The sequence below is a fragment of the Ornithorhynchus anatinus genome, chromosome 2 (assembly GCF_004115215.2).
Source record: "Ornithorhynchus anatinus isolate Pmale09 chromosome 2, mOrnAna1.pri.v4, whole genome shotgun sequence".
NCBI lineage: Eukaryota > Metazoa > Chordata > Mammalia > Monotremata > Ornithorhynchidae > Ornithorhynchus > Ornithorhynchus anatinus.
In genome coordinates this window covers 87,184,657-87,208,606 of record NC_041729.1, presented here as the reverse complement: position 1 = coordinate 87,208,606, position 23,950 = coordinate 87,184,657, and the positions used below count along the sequence as shown (strand labels likewise).

The 23,950-nt window shown below is 43.7% G+C and overlaps 1 protein-coding gene across 4 annotated transcripts in view; it reads right to left on the bottom strand.

Moving 5' to 3' along the window:
* The window catches only part of NHSL1 (NHS like 1), a 158,685-nt gene that overhangs the window by 55,498 nt on the left and 79,237 nt on the right, over positions 1 to 23,950 (bottom strand). For 3 of the 4 annotated variants that reach the window (XM_029051760.2, XM_029051762.2, XM_029051786.2), the window contains exon 2: positions 13,683 to 13,835. In XM_029051760.2, the coding sequence (XP_028907593.1) occupies positions 13,683 to 13,835 (153 nt within the window). Of the gene's footprint in view, positions 1 to 13,682; positions 13,836 to 16,463; positions 17,106 to 23,950 lie in introns of those variants that run through there. The other variant, XM_029051773.2, reaches the window with a different exon arrangement.

Here is a 23,950-nt window from a genome sequence, read left to right as displayed (position 1 = left end):
GTGAGTCCTGTGCAGGACAGGGACTGTGTCTGATTTGATTACTTTATATCTACCCCAATACAATGCTTGGAACAATGTAAGTGCCAACTAAATGCAAAGATGAGAACTACAATCTAGTTTTTGGCTAAATTGTTCATCTTGAAAACGAATGTTAATATATTCCATGTATACATCATTCGAGAATCACACTTTCCTTGTTCCCTATGGCTTTTAAGTTGTCCTGGAAATACTGCAAGCAATCTCACTTGAGGCCAATGGATATAGAAAAAGGCAAGTTTAAAAGTTCACAATATTTCATGAGAATTTCGTTACTAGTGTGACCATTCAAAAATAGTGCCATTAGGAATCACTATCTGAAAAACCCAATGCAACAGGGTAATTTAATTAAGATGTAAGTTATGGTAACCTGTTTATAAACTCTGTTTCATTTTACACAGCACACTTTTTACACTTTACTTTCCAAGCCCGATTTAAGACAACTTTACGGCCCAGATCTGATTTAGGTTAAGAAGCAGTCTATTGAGCCTACTGATAGCTTTCCACAAATTAAGGGACAACAGCTTGAAAGTTCCAGTTGAACCAAATCAGAGGGGAATCCTATTTCACTTCAGTTTTTAACAGCCCCTATCAGCGGCAGAAATGGAATATCACCAAGGTTCCTCAATTTCAAACAGCATTAAAAAAACTCTACCAAACACCTCAGACTTGTGGAGTGCAAAATCATCAGTCCTGGCAGGCTGAAGCACAAATCTTATCCACAGGACTGTCAATGAACCGTTTTTTACACCCCAAAGAGGGAAATATAGAGGCAGCTCAAGTTCCTGAATCATGAATTCACACAGATCCGCTGCCCCAGCAGATTGGTTGCAATCACAAAAACAAAACAAAAACTCTATTGTTCACTCCAATCCAGAAGGGACTTTGTTAGTATTGTGTCTATTTAAAAGGCTGCCTTGACTATCCTATCTTTTAAGTACCATTAGTCGCCAGCAAAAAACAAAGCACATTACACTCTACCCATCCAAAATAGAGTTCATTTACTTGTTGACTCTTCCATGACTCTATTATCTCTCATGGTTCCCCTACCTCCCCATCACCTGCACCTTTAAGTCAAAGTTGACTTTAAGCTTTAGTTTAGGTGTCTTATTACAAAATGTACACGCTATAAGCTGAGGGAAAAAGGTACTCTGGATAGTTTCCATATTATTAAATATTAAAATGGTCAGAAATCCTCAAAGACTGCTGGTTTGCTGGATATGGATGGTCATTTTCTATCATGCAAATTTTACTAGTCCTTTTCTACAATTGATTTCCCTTGAGTTTTCCCATTTATAAACTAACAGCTAACATTTCAATGCCCTCTAGACTTTAAGCTTATTGTGGGCAGGGAATATGTCTACCAGCTCTGTTATATTGTACTCTTCCAAGTGTTTTGCACAAAGAAAGCATTCAATGAGTACGACTGATTGATTTACCATTATGTCTTTTTTAATTGCAAAAATATGTCAACTATGTCAAGTATAGGGGGTGGGTTGTAGTAGGAAAGCAACAAGGTAAAGTAGGAAATATATATATTTACTATATATATATATATGTATATGTATAAGGTTATGGTTTTTGTTCATTTTATTATTCCAGTCATGGTCCTTTAGATTCTGCCACACCACCATTGGCTATTTTTCACAAAGGTTACTTCAACCACCTTAAAATTATATGCAATCAATAATACATATTTATTAATAGATAGTAAGAACTGGGGTAGATTCAAGATAATCAAATTGAATACAGTTCCTGTCCCACACTGGGCTCAAAATTTTAGAGATATGGAGAACAAGCACATTTTACTTATTTCACAGATGAAGACACTAAAGCACAGAGAGGTTAAGTGACTTGTTCAAGGTCACACAGCAGGTCAGTGACAAAGTTGGGACTAGAACTCGTGGCGCAAGCCTCCTAATCCCCTGTTCTTCCTACTAGGCCATGCTGCCTCCCATAGGAGCAGTAACATGTGCTTCTACTACCATAATATGTGTTCCTACCACCATTTAACAGTTCTCAGCATACAAAACATTGTTAAACCACATTTGTGCTCTTGTCTGTCTCCATGTCGTACACCCTATCTTACAGGTAGCATGGTTTTGGCATAGAACCCTAGGCCAATACAGCATTTGGATGCGGAAACCCCAATTTTTTTTTAATGGTATTTATTAAGCTCATACTATTTGCCAGGCACTGCAATAAGTGCTGGGGTAGATACAAGGTAATCAGGTTGGACACAGTCTATGTTCCACATGGGGCTCACAATGTCAATCCCCATTTTATAGATGAGGTACCTATGGCACAAAGCATTTAAATGACTTGCCCAAGGTGACACAACAGACAATTGGTGGAGCTGGGATTAGAACCCCAATGGTGGGCTGCCCATAGTGTGTTGGCTTGGGTTATCCTAATTAGCACCCAACACAGTAAATTGGACAGAGTTCAGAATTCAAGAGGATGTTCTTAAATCCTGGAAAAGCTACCTGAGGGTAGGAATCGTGTCCACGTTCTCAAAGGTTGTATTCTCCAAAGCACTTCGTACAGTGCTCTGCACACAGTAAGAGCTCAATAAATGCCACTGATTAGCTGATCTGTGATATGGCTAAAAATTTTACAAAGCCCTTAACATGCTGCTGCCTTTATGTCTTGACTTGTAATAATAACAATAACGATAACTGTGGCATTTGTTAAGACCCTCCTATGTGCCAAGCACTGTACTAAGTGACACAAGACACTATCAGGTCCCACACAGGACTCACAGTCTAAGTAGGATAGAGAGAGATAATGAACCCCCATTTTACAAATAACAGGCACAGAGAAGTTAAGTGACTTGCCAAAAGTAACCTAGCAGACAAGTGGCAGTCAGGATTAGAACCCAGGTCCTCCAACTCCTTTGCTGCTTACTGTTTCCATCTATGTGTAACGTATGGGGGAAGAGAAGGGCTGGGGGAAATGGCCAATCCTGGCTCCGAGGCCTCCAAGGGGCCAGTGCTGTTAAGGGACCTCCTCAAGGAGATTGGGATATGTTTTTGGTAGGTCGGGACCAATTTTTCCAAACAACTGAGGGGTACAGGGTGGATCTAAGCCCCAAGATGGCCCTCAGACTTGAGAGTTTCCTGAAATAGGGTCAATATAGCAAAACCCCTATTCTTCAGCCCCATTCTTTCCCAGCACTAAGTACAGTGCTCTGCATACAGTAAGCACTTAATACTATTACTAATATCTGCAACTATCACAGAACTAGATTTTCTTTGTCCATTAAACAAGTATTCTAGGACAGGAATCATATTGCCTCCATGTTAGATTATGTGAATGCCCATTATCTTCTACTGGGCCATGCCCCACCAGGTGCTCATTTCAGCAGTTGAAATGTTGAATGTTGAAAATCAATGCTCCAAAGATTTAGCTTTTTCAATAACATTAACCTGTTGCTAAGACGACTGTGAATATTTTAAAACACAAACATCGGGCTTTTAGTCACTGACTCCAAAAGTTTTTTTTTCCCTGCAATTGAAATAATCCACTTTCAGATTTAACCCCAAGCAATCTAAATTCATGGGTATTTTCTAACCTTCTACAACTTCAGAACCTGTCTAACCTATAGGATTGGAAACTGAGTTTTAGGGGAGAAATCAATACAGAACATGAAGCGGCCTGCTCAATTTCCCTGGGTCACATCTTCGAAGCATCACCTGTACATTCGATCTTTTCTTTTTTTTATGGTATTTGTTAAGTACTACCTATGCATCAAGCACTGTTCTAAGTGCTGGGGTACATACAAGTTAATCAGGTCAGATAGAGCCCATGGAGATGATAGCCTTAGGAGGAGGGAGAACCCTGAATCCCCATTTTGCAATTGAGGAAACTGAGGTGTGGAACAGTGATTTGACTTGCCCAAGGTCACAAAGCAGACAACTAGTGGAGCTGGGATTAGAACCCAGGACCTCTGACTCCACTTGTTAGAAGGGTGCCAAAGGTTATGATTTTTGTTCATTTTTATTATTCCAGACATGGCCCTTTAGATTCTGCCACAAAATTGGCTATTTTTCACAAAGTTTACTTCAACCACCTTAAAATTACATGCAATCAGTCCTAATGTGCTGAGAATCTGAATATCAAGTAATGCCAACACTGTCCACTCATTCTTGTACATCCTTTAGGAATTTTTAACAGGGCTCAAAATCTTAACAGTTAAAGATTATTGGCCACCATTTCCAGGTTACCACAGGAATAGTTAAAAAAAAAAATACCCTTGCAAAGTAGAATCTCACAAGGACCCATTTCCCAGTGTCTGCCCCCAGGATCCTTTGCTAGAAGCCACATCCCACTGAGAAGATGTTGAGGCAGGGCAACACAAGATGGAGAAAGGAAAGAGAAGAGCGCTCACTGCTTACACACATCAACACTGAATCAAGGTTTCTAGAAGCTGTCCAATTCAAGGACTCCATTCTGTCTTTTGTAGTTCTGGGTGAGAGTTTCCGGGACCAGAGAATGAGATCGTCTTGTTGAAAGAACACCAACTGACTTTGATGAAGCTTTGCCTTCACGAGCATTCACAGGTTCTCAGTTTTTCTTACACTCTTGGTCAAACTCCAAGTCAGAAAAGAGCAATACAATGAAAAATAGGTACATAAATTAAAGCCAAAAGAAATGTCCCACACTATGCAAGTGGATTTAAATATTTAACAAAAGAATTGTATACAAAGAAAATTACCAATGAATGATTAGACTTCTCTACCCTCCCTTCAGGAAGTACTTAAATTAGACAGGGCTTCAAATCTTAAATCTCTATGCCTCCTGGCATATTTATGAACTTCAAACATGTATTCTCTTTATATCCTTCACCCTCCGCCCATACCCCCCCGATTTAAGTCTAGACTCTTAGATCGAGACAGTCTACAACTGAAAAAGAAAATTCTGTGTGTGTGTTGTGTACACGTGCTTGTGTATATACAAGTATATATCTAGATATAGATAGATATATATCCTAGATACATATTCTTTGCAGTAAGGGGGGTTGACTAGAGAATACTGCCAAAGTCAACAACAGATGCATTGTAAATTAATTCAAGAGAGGAAGAAATTGCCTGGGAATAATTACTACCTCAGCTGTTAAAAATATCATGTGAAGCAGCACTTCCTCCTACTTGCACTTAAGCTTGGATATTGTAGAGCCTGGATATTGTAGATCTTGTTCCAGATTCTTAATAGTCTTATTGTTGTCTGTAATATTCTGGTGGCATAGGTTTGGAGGTGTTGGAAAACTCACCTCCTAACATATCTCTGAATCTAAACCTCATCCTCTTTCTTAATAAAACTGAACACTCCATTAAGTCCTTTATACAGAAGGACTGATTATCCACCACTGGAATTCACCTCAATATGACTCATTTACAGAGTCATTAAATAGCTATAAAAAGGTTATAATTAGTAAAAACAGTACAATGTGTCCATTTGGAAAGAAGGCTTACCTAAATGCCTTATGGACAGTGAGGTGTGATGGCTATTTTATTAACTCGATGTAGTCACAAAGATAATCAACGTCATCCATTTGGTGTTTTTAACAAAGACAAGAACTAGTATACGTAATGTCAGCAGTAGTCCTGCTGCACCTTTTGGGACCCACAATTTATTAGAGATGACGGTTTTGAATCAATGCATATTCCAAATAGGAGGCAAAGGACATGTGCAGGAACAAGGCATAAACATATTTCTATAAAAAGAAATTGGATCGGCTGGGATGTCTTTCCCCAATAAATAAATCATGGGCCTCATCACAATAAGATGCAGTCGGTGTCAAATTGCTCGACACTCATAGCCACACCAGTCTCAGTTTTCCCAATAAATCAAAGAAAAAAGAAAATTGGGGCCTTAATGAGTACTGAAAAGAAATGAACAGCACCAATTACTGGGATTACCCCTCATAACAATGACTTTCAGAGAAGTAAAACTTTACTACATTTACTAACGTATTATTACACAAAACACCTACTGCCTTTGACGCTGTTGACCATCCCCTTCTGGAAACATCATCTAACCCTGGCTTCACTGATACTGTCCTCTTGTGGTTCACCCCATTCCCCCAAAACCATCCTACCTCTGATTTCCTACTACAACCAGACCACTCACCTCGCTCCTCTAACATCAACCTATTCATTGTACCTCATTTCATCTATCTAGCCTCCAATCCCTTACCCATATCTTCACTCTAGTCTGGAACTCCATCTCTCTTCATAGATAACAGCCCACCAAGCTCCCCATCGTCAAAGCTCAACAAATTCACATTCCCTTCAAGAGACCTCATTTCTATCATTTTCGCTACTCCCTCTCCCTTCTGTGTCATTCTTACACTTGGATCTGTACCTTTAAGCAACTGACATTCACCATACCCTCAGCCCCACAAAACTTATGTATCAATCAATAGTATTTATTGAGCACTTACAGTGTGCAAAGCACTGTACTAAGACCCAGGGAGAGTACAAGAGACAAATTCCCTGCCCACAACAAACTTAGAGTCTAGAGGAGAAGAAAGACAATAACATAAATAAATTATGGATGTATACAGAAGTGCTGTGGGGCTGATTAAAGGGAGCAAATCAGGGTGAAGCAGAAGGGAATGGGAAAAGAGGGCTTAGTCAGGGAAGACCTCTTGGAAGAGATGTACTTTCAATAGGCTTTGAAGGAGGGGGAGAGTAAACGTCTGTTAGATATGAAGAGGGAGGGTGTTCCAGGTCAGAGGCAGGACATGGACGAGAGGTTGGTGGTGAGATAGATGAGATCGAGATACAGGGTATACATGGGCATTAGAAGAGCAAAGAGGTGGGAGAGGGCAGAGATGACTGAGGGCTTTAAACCTGATGGTTAGGAGTTCCTCTTTAATGTGGAGGTGAATGGGCAACCACTGGAGGTTCCTGAGAAGTGGGAAAACATGGACTGAACGTTTTCCCAGAAAAATGGTCTGGGCAGCAGAGTGAAGTATGGACTGGAGTGGTAAGAGACAGGAGGCAGGGAGATCAGCAAGGAGGGAGAGGAGTTTATTTTCAGTTTGGTCTCCTCCTCTAGACTGAAAGCTTCTGGTGGTCAGGGATGGTATCTATCAACTCTGCTGTATTTAACTCTCCTAAGCGCTTACAGTGCTCTGCACATAGCAGACACTAGTAAATGCCACTGATAGATTCTGCTCGATAGATTGTTCCCTGGAGATTTAGTTCCATGCTAAAGGATTGCCACTTGCCCAGTGAGTGGATCCTCAGGCATTAATTGGTACGTGATGAGAAATATCAGATTTACTATATTTTCATTATAAAGTGTCAAAATAATTCCCATACTAGAATTATAATCTTAGTTTTGTAGTTGAGTAAAATCACTAATTTGGGGAGCAACCCAAAATCTTAACCTTGTCAAAAATTATTTGGGTTCAACAGTCTCTTGTGAGTTACATTCACATGGCCATAGTATGTAAAAACATCTTTTGTTTTGTATTTCTTAAACTCAGGATTCTAACTAGTGCTTGAAGTTTTCCCCACCAATAAATCTGCCCATTTAAAATTTCCTCTTTGGTGGTGCCCACTTGCTGAAAAGATCCTTCTTGAGTGGATAGCTTTAGGCACTTAAGCAATTACTGAGGTATTTGTCTTTTAAAAATAAAGTGCAAGTTCAGACAAAGCCAGAAGTGGTGGCGTTCAACATTTGTATCCATAAGTATGAGACCCGGTGGAGACAATGAAAGCAGGCATGAAGCTTTTCCATTCCAATTAAAGAAGAAAAAAATACCAATTCAGCATCTTACATTTCAAACCAGAATAAAATATATACTCCTGGAGATTATTTCCTCATAATTCACCTAACAGGATCTGAACATTCAAACTATACACAATGGAAAGAGCACCGGCCTGGGAAACAGAGTCAGATCCTGAATTCTACTCCCAGCTCTGCTACATGTCTGCTGTGTGATTTTGCACAAGTCACTTATCTTCTCTGTGCCTCAGTTACCTCATCTGTAAAATGGGGATTAAGACTGTGAGCCCTACGTGGGAGAGGGATGGTTTCCAACGTGATCACCTTGAATCTACTCCAGTATTAGAACAGTCTGTGGCACATAGTATGTGCTTAATAAAATTATTATTATGATAGTATTCTTCACCAAAGAGGAGGAGATATTCTCCATTTTTCAGAGATGACTGTTCCATCCCAAAGTCAAAAGACATTAACAGAGTAGCCTCAGGGGTTTGTACTGGGAACGTGGCCACTTAATATTGCTATTAATCATCTGGGGGAGGAAGTGGTAAGTGGTTAGAAAAAAGCCTGTTGATGGAGTGTATGGATGATACATTACTAAAATCGAGGGACCATTAGAAGACTTTTGATCAATTGATGTATTCTGTGATGGTGGGTAACCTAAGAACAGATGAAATTTAACCAGAGTAACTGTAAAATGATATACAAAGGCAAAGCCCATACAAGCTTTTCAAAGCCACTGATAGCCTCAACTTCCAGGATCCTTGGAGACTAGGGGAGGAGAATGACACTCTAATGGCTGTCTTTGTAAGCTACTAGGATAATTTGAACATTGTAAATTTCAAGGAGAGGGACAGAATATAATGATGTCTTCAAAACAATACTACCCACTTGTTTGGAACGCAGAACCTAGTCAACCTCACTACCTAAAAAACATGCATGGGGAGGAGGTTGGCTAGAGGTGAAGAAATAGGGGAGAAACTAACAAACTGACCTTTAGTAATGAAGGAGGTGGTTTATTGCGTATCACAAGACTAAAATAAATTAGATCAGACTGGCTCCTAATAAGTAACTAGAAGTTGATCAGGAAGAATTTTAAAGATGGAAAGTGTGACTCATAACCATGTCCCTGGACTTTACAATATGGATACTCACTACCACCTGATATCTCCTAGCTATAATGTCAGTACTGTGAAAAGATGATGAAAAAGCCAGTGGGTTAGTAACATTTATTTTAAGTTGAGAAGTTTAAAAACAAAAATCCATCTGCAAGGCTGGATTAGGTAAAAATAGAGAGATCGTTCAGAAACGTCCAATACCATTTGAACCCACTAGTGGATCAGCAATAAAACAGAGGGTGAGACTCCACTGCAACTGACCGGACTATAGCTCAGTGAAATCGTGAGGTCCTGGATAGTTGCTCCAGTGGGAATCACTTCAGCACTGCGGTAGATTCAAGGTGATCAGGTAGGACACGGCCCCTGTTTGACATGGGGCTTCCAGGCTAGAATCTTGTCTGACTGGGGGTTCCAGACTGAGGCCTCGGTGGTGAGGGGGCTGGGCCGGCCCTCAATGTCACTGGTTTGAGGACCCCTAGGACGAGTCTGGAAGGAGTGACCCAGAGACAGCACCAGCACCAGATCTGCACCCGGCAGCCATCAGAGGCACCCTCTGCTCCAGTAGGAGACTCAGCATGGCACAAGGCAGGGAGAAGGCCTGGGGCAGGGAGACGCAAGGCTGGCCTGGGTTCTCACTGCCCTTGATCCTTTGGCTGGTATTTGCTAAGTGCTTACTATGTGCCAAGTACTATTCTAAGCACTGGGATAGATACAAAGTAATCAGGTTGTCCCACTTGAGGCTCACAGTCTTAATCTCCATTTTATAGATGAGGTAACTGGGGCACAGACAAATTAAGTGTCTTGCCCAAGGCCACGCAGCAGACAAATGGTAGAGCCAGAATTAGAACCCACGTCCTCTGACTCCCAAGCCCATGCTCTTTCCACCAAACCACGCTGTCTCCGGCCCAGGGGTCTGGAGGGGTAGCTCCCATGACCTTAATCAGGCTGCAGATCGAGTTAGAGAAGCTCTTGCCTCCTCAGCACCCTAACCCTCCCAGTATTGTTATACTGTACTCTCCCAAGCATTCAGTACAGTGCTCTGCACACAATTAGCATTCGGTAAATACAACTGACTGACTGATTCCCAGTGCCCATTCACCACCATGGTGACTTTAAGAGTCTGGCTGCAAGAGAAAATTTTTACTTTCACCCCCACAAGGATAGTACTGAAAACGTAATGATTTGAAGAACAAGACCAAAGGTCTGTGCTGTTCCAGGCCTCAGACCTTGGACATTTTCATGAGTTGACAACTTATAAACTCTAATTTTAAACTATTAGATGTAAAATTGTACATTCCAAGTGCTTAGTACAGTGCTCTGCACAGAGTAAGCGCTCAATATAATTGAATGAATAAAATTTTTAATAATGATAAATGGTACTTGTTAAGCACTTACTATGTGGAAGGCATTGTTAAACATTTGCAGAACTGTCAGTTCTGTTCTTAACAAATAAAGGGTCCTTTTCAAATGCTGGAATGATAAGACCCAAAACCCTTTACCGTTTCACTTGAGAGGCGGTGTGGCTTAGTGGAAAGAATATGGGTCAGTGAGTCGGAGGAGCTGGGTTCTAACCCTGGTTCCACCACTTGCCTGCTGTGTGTCCTTGGGCAAATGACAATTTCTCGATGCCTCAGTTTCCTTACCTGTAAAATGGGAATTAAATATTTGTTCTCCCTCCCCCTTTGACTATGATTCCACATGGAACAAGGGCTGTATCCAAACTGATTATCTTATATCTAGAGAAGCAGCATGGCGTAGTGGATAGAGCTAGGGCTTGGGAATCAGAAGGTCATCGGTTCTAATCCCAGCTCTGTCACTTGCCTTGGGCAGGTCACTTCACTTCTTTGTGCCTCAGTTACCTCATCTGGAAAATGGGGACGGAGATTGTGAGCCCCACGTGGGACAAGGGACTGTGTCCAACCCCATCTGCTTGAATCCAACCCAGTGCTTAATACAGTGCCTGGCACATAATAAGCGCTTAAGAAATACCATAATTATTATTAATGTTACCACAGTGTTTAGTACAGTGCAAGTCTCTTAATAAGAGCTTAACAAATATCACAATTAATATTATTATTATTTCTCTGCTCAAAACCCTGCCAAGGTTTCATTAACCCTTCTGTGCTAGTGTGAGTCTCCTCACTCTGGAAGTCAAGGTCCTGTGGCCAACTTGATCCTGCATGTATGGCCTCCCTAATCTTTCTTTCTCCTCCATTTCTTCTCACTACCAAGTCAAAGAAACCTGTTGTTAGCTCCTTCCACCTCACTATTGTCTGATTCTTCCCATTACCTCATTGAGGAAGCACCTCTTTCTTCTCATCCACTACCCTCCCCAAATCTCACTTCAGGCAAGAAGCCTTCTTTGATTAGATCAAATCAAATTAAATCCTGCACTTACATTCTTTATTCACTCTTCCCTCAGCCCCAGAGGACTTATGTACACAACCATAATTAATTTATTTATATCAATGTCTGTTCTCCCTCTCTAGACTGTAAGCTTGTGGTAGGAAGGGAACATGCCCTTCAACTCGGTTTTATTGTAATAATAATAATGGTATTTGTTAAGAGCTTAATATGTGCCAAGCACTGTTCTAAGCACTGACATTCCCAAGTGCTTAGTACTGTGCTCTCCTACTACAGTTGAGCCCGCACACTTCACTCCTCTAATGATAACCTTCTCACTGTACCTCGATCTCGCTTATCTCGGCTGGACCTCTCGCCCACATCCTGTCCTTGACCTGGAATGCCCTCCCTCATCTTATCTGACCGACAGTTACCGACAGTTACCCTCCCCCACCTCAAAGCCTTATTGAAGGCACATAATAATGTTGGTATTTGTTAAGCGCTTACTATGTGCAGCGCACTGTTCTAAGCGCTGGGGTAGATACAGGGTAATCAGGTTGTCCCACGTGAGGCTCACAGTTAATCCCCATTTTACAGATGAAGGTAACTGAGGCACAGAGAAGTTAAGTGACTTGCCCACAGTCACACAGCTGACAAGTGGCAGAGCCGGGAATTGAACTCATGACCTCTGACTCTGAAGCCCAGGCTCTTTTCCACTGAGCCACGCTGCATATCTTCTCCAAGAGGCCTTCCTTGGCTATGTCCTCCTTTCCTCTTCTCCCACTCCCTTCTGCATCACCCTGACTTGCTCCCTTTATTTATCCCCCCTCCCAGCTACACAGCACTTATGCACATATTTGTAATTTATTGATTTATATTGTCTGTCTCCCCCTCTAGAATTTAAACTCCTTGTGGGAAAGGAATGCGTCTGTTATCCTATACTGTACTCTCCCAAGCGCTTAATACAGTGGTCTGCATGCAGTTAGTGCTCGATAAATACAAATGACTCTTCTGCACACAGTAATCACTCAATAAATACACCTGATTAACTGATAGACCAGGAGGATGAGGGCTCCCCCTTCCAACAAACTTCAGTTTTGCAGTTAACCTTTTCATGGTACCCATTTTGAGTTGAAGCAATTTGAAGTTTTAAAATTGAAGATTTGAAAAAATAAATCCCCAAATGATGACAGAAATGAATGGTAGTACTACTGATAATGTGTGTGGATGGGTGAATGTAAATGGGTGTAATTTGTGTAGCTTTGTGCATCTTGCCTAACTGCCCACACTGTCCTATGCCTACCATTTTAGAGTTCCAAATTTGGCAACCTGTGGCCCAGGAGTCATAGTTACCTCTTGGAAGATCCATATGCCAGCGCCAACCCTGCAGTGAGGAAGAGTCACCTGCCAGGGCTGTGGTGCAGCTGGGCCCCAGGAAGCATTTAGCAGGTGGGCAGACTGTCCAAGGTGGTGGTAATAATAATAATGATGGCATTTGATAAGCTCTTACTATGTAGTAGTAGTAGTTAGCAATAGTAATAGTAGTAGTAATAGCAGGAATAGTAATAGGAGTAGTATTTATTAAGTGCTACTGGGTGCAGAGCTCTGTACTGAGCGCTGGGAAAGAATATGCTGGTGGGCATTACACATAGTCTCTGTCCCATGGGGGGCTCACAATCTAAAAGTTCTCTGGCCCTTCCCCTTTTGGCTCTTCAAAGGGACCAGTGCTGGTGGCATTCGACCTCCCTGCCTTTGCCTTGGAAGCACTCAGCCAGTGGTACTGCACCCCTCCCTCAGCCCCAAAGCACTTACATATATATCCATAATTTATTTATTACCCCTTTAGACTGTAAATTCCTGTGGACAGGGAATGTGTCTACCAACACATATATTATATTGTTATACTGTACCCTCCTAAGCGCTTAGTACAGTGCTGTGCAAAAAGTGCTAAATAAATATGACCTATTGATAGCTCCACCTCCCCTGCCCAGCCCCAGCTATGGGAAGCAGGAAGGCCCAAGGCTGTTTGGGAGCAGCTGTTAATTTGGGGTGGATCCCAGTGCCAGCCAGTCACACCTCCACTGCCATCCCCTCCTCTCCCCTTCCCTTCCCAACTTCGGCTCTGGCTGGGAGTGGGGAGACAAAGGACAGAATGGCATAAGTGACCATGCTGGCAGCGACGGTGGTTGCTATGAAGCAGCTGGGGCATGAAGCGTGACATAGCATCATCATGCTGTGCCATGCGCAATATGGCGCTTCCATTTGGCTCTTCAGCACAAAAAGGTGGTCAACCCCTATTGTAGATACTCTAAATATCAAACCACTCAGAATATTGACAGATATATATTACTCTGCATATGAATTAATACTGAGCATGTGACCGAAAACCACAATTTCTATAAAGACTGCCTGCCTGTGCAGAAGAATAATTGACAAGTTTCTTACCTCTCAAGACCGATTTGAGGTTCAGCTTGGCTTGGCGGTGTAAGTCCTCCACACAGGGTGGCCTCGTGGTGGGAAGAAACACATTTTCCTGCTGGTGCCAGGGAGCTGTGTAATGGACCGTCCATCTGCTCTCTTCTTCTAGGTTGGACACAGCTAGAAAGAAATAAAGGAAAGGGAAAAGATGAGTAAGTGACGGGTCCTGGTCTTAAGTCTGTTGGGTCAAGACAAGGGAAAGTGGGTTGGCACCAAACATGAAAGCTAATTTGATGTGCTACAGATCTGGGGGAAATCTAGGATTTTGTCATATAACTCCCAGAAAAATCTCTAACATATTTTAAATTCTCTAAGCATAAAGATTACTCAAATTTTTTGCAAGTCTCTTGTTTCCTGATATAGAGAATGATGAGGACACATCTTGCCTATTTGCTTGTTGTTGGCAAGGAATGTGTCTACCAACTCTGTTATACTGTACTCTCCCAAGTGCCTAGTACAGTGTTTGGCAAACAGTAAGCATTGGAGTGACTGATTTAGCTCCATCAACTATACTCTAGCAATACGACTAGCAAACTAGCAAGCATTACATTCCCCATTTGGCGACAAAAGTGACAATCAGCAGGGCTAAGTTACAGAACACTAAAATTCTCCTTCTCCAAACACTCCGTGGAATTGGATTATAAATTGTGGTAAATTTTTTAATACCACTGTTGAAAAAAATCTTAATAGTGCATACCAAAAATACTTAAATTTCTTGCTACTGTGGACTTCAGTAACCTTAAATCACCAAATGGTACTTCATTTAGGTTCTGGTTTGTTTTTCTCAGACGTACTGGCCCTTAGAACACCAACCCCTGACAAACTGAACTAAAATCCCCTGCTCTGACCTTACAGGACTCTCCTCTAGCTGACCAGCTCCCCCATTTTAAAACTTGAGCTGGGTTAGGGCTATGCAGTCCAGTACTGGATTCCAACACAGAGCCAAAAACTTGGTTTTTGCCAAGTGGGATTGGTGCATGGAGTAGATGCTGAAGTAGCACTAGAAGGGGCAGAGCCCTTCCAGAATAATTAATGATGATAGACCAGTCTTTCCCCCTCAGCTAGCTTGCCCTCCATCTTTCCCCACCAATCTCTGGCACTTAGTTCTCTCCTCTCTTTCTCACTCTAGCTCCACATTGCTCTACACCGCTCATTTATTCTAACCCATAATGCATTACTAGATGGAAAACAGGGAGAGAGATAATATTTCATAACCAATAGGTTGGATGCAAGAAAAACCACCTTTACAGGACTCTCCCAAACATCATGCTGACACTACTGAAAACAACTCTGGCCTGGCTTGCCCACCAGTCTGATTTTGCCTTGGCAGTTTGTAAGTGCTCCAGATTCCTTTCTCTTCTGTACTTTGCAATGCTACCTAACAAAACCCTCTGCAAAAGGGAATAAAAATCTTCAAAAAATATTGCAAATAGGTAAACTTTTAAAGTGTGCCCCCACCCACAGAGACGTATAGGAAGGGGTCTAAACAAAACTGGCATACCATATTGTTTTGCTGTCATCCCTTTCTGCCATTCTGCTACATAAATAATTGCAACAATATGTCATGATGCCAGTTTTGAAACCCAAGATCCAGGTGAGCATCCAGTAGGTCTTCTGATGGAGCTTAGTATAGAAGCGCAAGTAATGACATGTACTGACCACTTAGTTTATACTGAGCACTGTGCAAAGTGCTGAGGAGAATACAAATACATAACATGTGAATTCAGACAAGGTGTGCAGAATGGTGCCTTGCAAGGCGACGGCACTCAAATATCAGCTTGGGGATACTGTGGATATTGTAGCATGACATCAAGTTTATAATAACCTAATCAAGCTAAAAAATCTGTCCAGCAAGGAAAAGTTGAACTCTAGGCACAACCTGCATTTGCTAATGAGCACTCATAACCAAATAAGAACTTACAGGTTTCTACCTGACCAGACTTCATTCTGCTATATATGGAAGAAAAGGCCAGCACATTCACCAAAAAAACTGACTCTCTATGAAAGAGCAATTGTCTCTCCTGCTATACACATTATTACTCCCTATACAGACTCGAACTGAATCACTGAGAGAGAACTCCAGCAAGCACACTACAAGAAAAATGCCTAAAGTGTCGTTCTTTGTTGCTTCTGTCCAGACCACAAATCAGGTGGTGCGTATCTGGAGCTTGATTAAAACAGTCTAAAGCTGAGATCGTCTTTACCCCGCAAAAGCTGCCCACACTCGATCGTTTTATATGCACATAAATAGAGAAACAGCACGATCAAAGAGTTTAAAACAAATGAGGCTATACCATAGCTCTCTGAACTTTATAATGACCATGGTTCCGTCTAGACGGGAGTTTAGCAAGCAGCCAGTGCACACGTGCGTTTCGACAACTTCACAGCTGAGACTACACAAAGACTTTACAGGGTTATCCCTACCTAAAACACACAGTGATTCACACTCCGAAGCTCTCTTGTCACATCAGCATATGAAAAACCAAAAGAGCACATCGAGGGATACACAAAAGCACCATCAAATTTCTTTTGGTTGACAAATACCACCCAAGAGGGAGAGGCAAAAAACCAAAACACCAACAATCCCTTTTTCATACATTGTCCTTACAGAGTCACGGTAATATCGTCACCACAGACAAGTTCCTCTAAAATAGGTTCTAAAATCCCATCACCTTCTTTCAATCCATCTTTCACCAGTGTGTGAGAAAGGGGAGAGGGGAAAGGGAGGAGAGGAAAAGAAATACTTACTCTTCTTCTTAAAAAGTTTAATTAAGGATTTAATCTTGGTGTTAAAAAAGACCACCATTTCCAAGGTGCCTTTGTGGAGTTCCGGAGTTTAGATCCCCCAAAGAGGAAGGTGCTGCCAGGTAGGAGGCAAGACTGGGTTTGGTGCTTTCCCAAGGCTCCCAGATCTTAACTCTGCCTCACTCCCCTCTCCATGAACGCAGCGCATCAGCCCTTGCAGACTAACTTGGCGATCGCATTTACCGTCCCGATGGTTACAGGCCATTAACAGTCCCTGAACCTGAAAAGCTCCTTCTGCAACATAATCCGAGAGGCGGAGAGAAGTCAGGGGTGGGGGAAGAAAAGGGGGGAAAGAGAAGAATCCAATCGCTGTGCTCCTTTGCATGAAACCCACACGGGGCTTTCTGCCTCGGGGCTCTTTCATGGGGATTTCTCTCCAACAAACCGGCGGTTTCCCTCCTCGTGGCTTTCCCGGGCCCTTCGATAACCCGTCAATATGCTCTTCTTTTTGCTCTGCAACAGGGATAAGGGGATTCCCGGGCGTTAGGCCTGGGGAGCTCCTTCCCAGGTCTGTGCAAAAAAAATTAAAAAAGGCCTGGGGCCGCGCCTTCCAACTCGGTTTTCTCCAACACGCCCCGTTTTCAGGTTGGTTTTTTTTTTTCTGGCTCTAACCGCTTTACAATAGAACCTCCGTGCAACTGCCGCTGTTGACTCCGATGCATTTTTGTGCAAATTAATTGGCCTTTTTTTCCCCTGCCCCTTCTTTCGCTGCTGCATTTCATTCTGCCGCGGGGCCAAGGGGGCTATTTAGCAGGCCCCGGGGTTGAAAGGAGCCAGGTTTAGAACCCAAGTCCTTCTGACTCCCAAGTCCCTGTTCTGTCCACTAGGACCTTGTCTCTTTGATATGGATGAGACAGTCCAGTTGGATGTCCACGGGCACGATGGGCACTAGCTTGGTGCCCAATTTGGACACCAGGTTGGTGTCCTTGAACAGCCCCACCAGGGAGGCCTCTCTGGCCTCTTGTAGGGCCGGGGAGGAGGCTTTTGCGCAAACCGCTTGCCCCAAAGACAAACGAATGGATTTTGGATTACTTGAAACCACAGTGGTCTTTGGAAGGCCAAATGACTCGACTTAGATGAGCATATTTTGGACACATCACCAGGAGGACTGATTCTCTGGAGAAGGCACTGATGCTAGGAAAAGTGCAAGGAAAACGTGGAAGAGGCAGTCCAACAGCTAGATGGATGACAACGATCCAAGCGCTTAGTACAGTGCTCTGCACACAGTGAGCACTCAATAAATACGACTGACTGAATGAATGAAGAATGGAAGAACCACTAGAAAGGTTGCGGATTATGGCAGAGGACAGGACATTCTGGAGAAAGTCTAACCAAAGAGTTCCTCTGAATCAAACGACTCGATGGCACATATTAATAATAATAATAATAATAAAGGGTTGGCTAATTTACATCCCCCTGCCACCACGAACTCAAAATCCCTCCCCACTTTGTGGGAATAGCAAGAGCCTGTTCACACGACTCAACATTGTGGTCTCCAGGTATCATTATTTGTAACCCTAAACAGGTGTTTTCCCCAAAGGGCGGAGGGTCCTGAAGTCATTTTTTTCATGGTATTTGTAAAGCGCTTACTGTGTGCTAGGCACTATACTAAGCTCTGAGAGAGATATAGATCATCAGGTTGGACAGGGTCTGTGTCAATTCAATACTGAGAGCTTACTGTGTGCGGAGCAGTGTTCATCCATTCAATCGTTTTTATTGAGCCCTTACTGTGTGCAGAGCACTGTACTAAGCGCTTAGCTAAACTTTAAGCACTTGGGCGAGTACAATATACCAATGGACACATTCCTTGCCCACAACGCACTTACAGTCTAGAGAGGGAGCCGGACATTGATATAAATAAATGGCAGATATGTACATAAGCGCTGTGGGGCTGGGAGGATGAATAAATAAAGGGAGTGAGTCAAGGTGACACAGAAAGGAGTGGGAGAAGAGGAAAGAAGGGCTTAGTCAGGGAAGGCCTCTTTGGAGGAGTTTGCTCACAGTCTTAATCCCCATTTTACAGATGAGGTAACTGACTCGACGGCACAATAATAATGATAACTGAAGCACAGAGAAGTGAAGTGACTTGTCCAAGGTCACAGAGGAGACAAATGGCAGAGCTGGGAGTAGAGCGCAGGAGCTTCCAACTCCCAGGTTTGTGCTCTATCCACTAGGCTGCACTTCTTCTCAAACCCCTGTGTGGCACTGAACCAGAACACAGATGTGCTGTGATAGTTCCCCACTCCTCAAAAACCTCCATCAAGCAGAAACTCTTGATCATTGACTTCAAAGCACTCAATCAACTCTTTGCTCATATTCTTACTCCTCTCCCACTCCAACTCAGCTTGCAAGCTTCCCTTCCCTCAAGCTAACCTATTCACTGTCTCTTGTCTCTCTTGCCACTAACATTACACATTCCTTCCCTTCTGCCTCAACTCCCTCCCTTCCTCAAATCAGGCAGACCATTGTTCTCCCAATCTTTAAAGCCCTTCTGAAATCACACTCCTCCAGAAAGCCTTCCTGGATTAACTTCACATCTCCATCCTATCGCTGCCTCCCCCATTGCCATTCTAGTACTTTCACATCACCTAAATATTGGGTGCTCACACCTGGACCCCCCTTGCAGCCTCCCCCTAACTGTAATTGATTTTAATGTCAGATTCCCCTGCTCAACTGTAAACTCCTTGAATGCAGGGATCCTGTCAACCAACTGTATTGTACTCTCCAAAGCGTTTAGCAAAATGTTCTGCACAAAGTGCTCAATAAATACCATTGATTGATCTACTGCACTCTCCCAAGCACTCATAGTGCCCTGCAAACCATAAGTACTAAGGATCAATCATACACAGTTGGGTGGAGAACAACACAGAAAAATGATATTATTATGTGAAAAGGACTTGGCATAAGAGAAGGGATAAAAAGCCATGAATCTGGGGAGACTGATCTTAAAAAAAACCCCATAAACAAACACTGGGAGAAAAAATGGGGCAGGAAAGCTGAAGTCTCCAAAATTTAGTATTATTCCAAAGTAAGACAAGCTTCAGAACCACTAACTTAATATCGGTTAAGGTCATGCTCATTACTGCAGGGGGATATAATACACCACTAATTCAAAACATTTAGTGAAAGGAGATATTAATCGAGAAAGGAAAATCTTTACAAGAGCCTTCCATCTGGGGCAGACACTGAAATGTTTGTTTCTGAAACAAGTTTTTCCCTTTACTGTCTAAATTATTTTTGGGGCTAGGGGGAGGTGGCAAGAAAGGACCAAGTTTAAAAAAACCAAAACATCAGATTTCTTGTGTTGTATTGTCCAAATTCTGTCTTATTTAAGAAGATATGTGATTAGCCAGAAGTGAAAATAATGATGAAAATAATGACTCAGCAACATTAGGCTATGCATCTGCTTTCAATTAGTGATGAAAGGCATTAACCTTTTGGATCAACACCTGTGCCAACCAAGACTCCTTGCCACACCCACACCCAACCCAGGGCATAGCCCCAGGTAACACTTCCCATAATTCCCATCATGCTCACCATTGCCCAATAGAGGGAGTAAGCAGCTGAACTATTGATAATAATAATAATGATGGTATTTGTTAAGCGCTTAATGTGCAAAGCACTGTTCTAAGCGCTGGGGAGAACACAAGATGATCAGGTTGTCCCATATGGGGCTCACAGTCTTAATCCCCATTTTACAAATGAGGTAACTGAGGCGCAGAGAAGTTAAGTGACTTGGCCAAAGTCACACAGCAAACTGCAGTAGTGGGCATACCCACATCTACTAACTATAATAATAATAATAATAATAATGGTATTTGTTAAGTGCTTACTATGTGCCCAGTACTGTTCTAAGCGCTGACAAGGTAGTCAGGTTATCCCACATTGGGCTCACAGTCTTACTCCTCATTTTATAGATAAGGTAAATGAGGCACAGAGAAGTGAAGTGACTTGCCCAAGGTCATTCCGCAGACAAGTGGCAGAGTCAGGATTAGAACCTTGGTGTTATCCTTGACTCCACTTTCTCATTCACCCCACATATCCAATCCGTCACCAACACCTGCCAATCTCATCCTCACAACATTGCCAAGATCTGCCCTTTCCTCTCCATCCAAACTGCTACCTTGCTGGTACAATCTTTCATCATATCCCGACTGGATTACTGCATCAGCCCCCTTTCTGATCTCCTGTCTCCCTCCGCTTCAGTCTATTCTTCATTCCGCTTCCCAGATTATCTTTCTACAGAAACGCTCTGGGCATGTCACTCCCCTTCTCAAAAATCTCCAGTGGTGGCCTATCAACCTTTGCATGAAACAAAAACTCCTCACTATTGGCTTCATAGCTTTGCATTACCTTGCCCCTCCTGTCTCACCTCTCTTCTCCCCTTCTACAGCCCTGTCCGCACACTCCACTCCTCTGCCTCTGCTAACCTTTCATTCATTCATTCAATAGTATTTATTGAGCGCTTACTATGTGCAGAGCACTGTACTAAGCGCTTGGGATGAACAAGTCGGCAACAGATAGAGACAGTCCCTGCCGTTTGACGGGCTTACAGTCTAATCGGGGGAGACGGACAGACGAGAACAATGGCACTAAACAGCGTCAAGGGGAAGAACATCTCATAAAAACCGATGGCAACTAAATAGAATCGAGGCGATGTACAATTCATTAACAAAATAAATAGGGTAACGAAAATATATACAGTTGAGCGGACGGGTACAGTGCTGTGGGGATGGGAAGGGAGAGGTGGAGGAGCAGAAGGAAAAGGGGAAAATGAGGCTTTAGCTGCGGAGACGTAAAGGGGGGATGGCAGAGGGAGTAGAGGGGGAAGAGGAGCTCAGTCTGGGAAGGCCTCTTGGAGGAGGTGAGTTTTAAGTAAGGTTTTGAAGAGGGAAAGAGAATCAGTTTGGCGGAGGTGAGGAGGGAGGGCGTTCCAGGACCGCGGGAGGACGTGACCCAGGGGTCGACGGCGGGATAGGCGAGACCGAGGGACGGCGAGGAGGTGGGCGGCAGAGGAGCGGAGCGTGCGGGGTGGGCGGTAGAAAGAGAGAAGGGAGGAGAGGTAGGAAGGGGCAAGGTGATGGAGAGCCTTGAAGCCTAGAGTGAGGAGTTTTTGTTTGGAGCGGAGGTCGATAGGCAACCACTGGAGTTGTTTAAGAAGGGGAGTGACATGCCCAGATCGTTTCTGCAGGAAGATGAGCCGGGCAGCGGAGTGAAGAATAGACCGGAGCGGGGCGAGAGAGGAGGAAGGGAGGTCAGAGAGAAGGCCGACACAGTAGTCTAGCCGGGATATAACGAGAGCCCGTAATAGTAAGGTAGCCGTTTGGGTGGAGAGGAAAGGGCGGATCTTGGCGATATTGTAGAGGTGAAACCGGCAGGTCTCGGTAACGGATAGGATGTGTGGGGTGAACGAGAGGGACGAGTCAAGGATGACACCGAGATTGCGGGCCTGCGGGACGGGAAGGATGGTCGTGCCATCCACGGTGACGGAGAAGTCTGGGAGCGGACCGGGCTTGGGAGGGAAGATGAGGAGCTCAGTCTTGCTCATGTTGAGTTTTAGGTGGCGGGCCGACATCCAGGTGGAGACGTCCCGGAGGCAGGAGGAGATGCGAGCCTGAAGGGAGGGGGAGAGGACAGGGGCGGAGATGTAGATCTGCGTGTCATCTGCGTAGAGATGGTAGTCAAAGCCGTGAGAGCGGATGAGTTCACCGAGGGAGTGAGTGTAAATGGAGAACAGAAGAGGGCCAAGAACTGACCCTTGAGGAACTCCAACAGTTAAAGGATGGGAGGGGGAGGAGGCTCCAGCGTAGGAGACCGAGGATGATCGGCCAGAGAGGTAAGAGGAGAACCAGGAAAGGACAGAGTCCGTGAAGCCAAGGTGAGATAAGGTATGGAGGAGGAGGGGATGGTCGACAGTGTCAAAGGCAGCAGAGAGGTCAAGGAGGATCAGAATGGAGTAGGAGCCATTGGATTTGGCAAGAAGGAGGTCACGGGTGACCTTAGAGAGAGCAGTCTCGGTAGAGTGGAGGGGACGGAAGCCAGATTGGAGGGGGTCTAGGAGAGAATGGGAGTTAAGGAATTCTAGGCATCGATTGTAGACGACTCGTTCTAAGATTTTGGAAAGGAAGGGTAGTAGGGAGATAGGACGATAACTGGAGGGGGAAGTGGGGTCAAGAGCGGGTTTTTTTAGGATGGGGGAGACGTGGGCGTGTTTGAAGGCAGAGGGGAAGGAGCCCTTGGAGATTGACTGGGCCTCATTCTCGCTGGTCCCGCCATCGACCCCTGACCTCCCTCCTCACATCCATCAAACCAACACTCTTCCCCTCTTCAAAGCCCTACTGAGAGCTCATTCCTCCAGGAGGCCTTCCCAGACCGAGCCCACCCTTTTTCTCTGCTCCTCCTCCCTCTGCTCTACCCCCTTCCCCTCCCCACAGCACTTGTGTATATTTGTACATACTATATTTTATTAATGATGTGTATATATCTATAATTCTATTTATCTATTTCGATGGTACTGATGCCTTACTTGTTTTGTTTTGTTGTCTGTCTCCCCCTTCTAGACTGTGAGCCTTTTGTTGGGTAGGGATTGTCTCTATCTATTGCCGAATTGTACCTTCCAAGTACAGTGCTCTGCACACAGTAAGCGTTCAACAAATACGATTGAATGAATGAATGAATCCAAACCTTCTGACTCCCAGTCGCATGCTGTATCCACTACACCACGCTGCTTCAGTACAACTCTGTTGTACTGAACCCTCCCAAGCACTTAGTACAGTGCTCTGCATACAGTAAGCACATGATAAATAGCACTGACTGATTGACTGTCAAACCACTGGACTGCAGAACAGCTTTTCTACCCCTCAACCCTCTTGTTCCTCCCAATACTCCTGCTCAAATCTCGCTAGGGGCAGAGAGATGTGGCAGATGAGGAAATGTTACAGGCTGAACACGTGAAGGGAGTAACCCCATCCTCATTTCCAACTGGAATCATTTAAATGTACTCCAGGCTGTGTTAGACAGGATGCTGCTTGTCCCGTTCAATCGCCTCAGAAGATGAGTCTCCTGTCGAAGACGACGGATGGGATCTGGGCCGAGTTTTGAAAAGTCTGCGACAGAAAGCCTGCCGGAGGAATTGATTATAATGCTAGGAGTTTGCACAGCTCCACTTTGCTGCTCTCTTCCCTGCAATCATGTTCTTACTGAGGCAGTGGGTGCAACAATTCATTCATTCATTCAATCGTATTTATTTAGCACTTACTGTGTGCAGAGTACTGTATGAGTAGGTGGTCAAGGATGATGCACATTGCAAAATGCATGCAAGGATTTTAACAGTAATAATAATAACTGTGGTATTTGTTAGGCACTTACTATGTGCCAGGCACTGTACTAAGTGCTGGGATAGACACAAGCAAATCAGGTTGGACACAGGT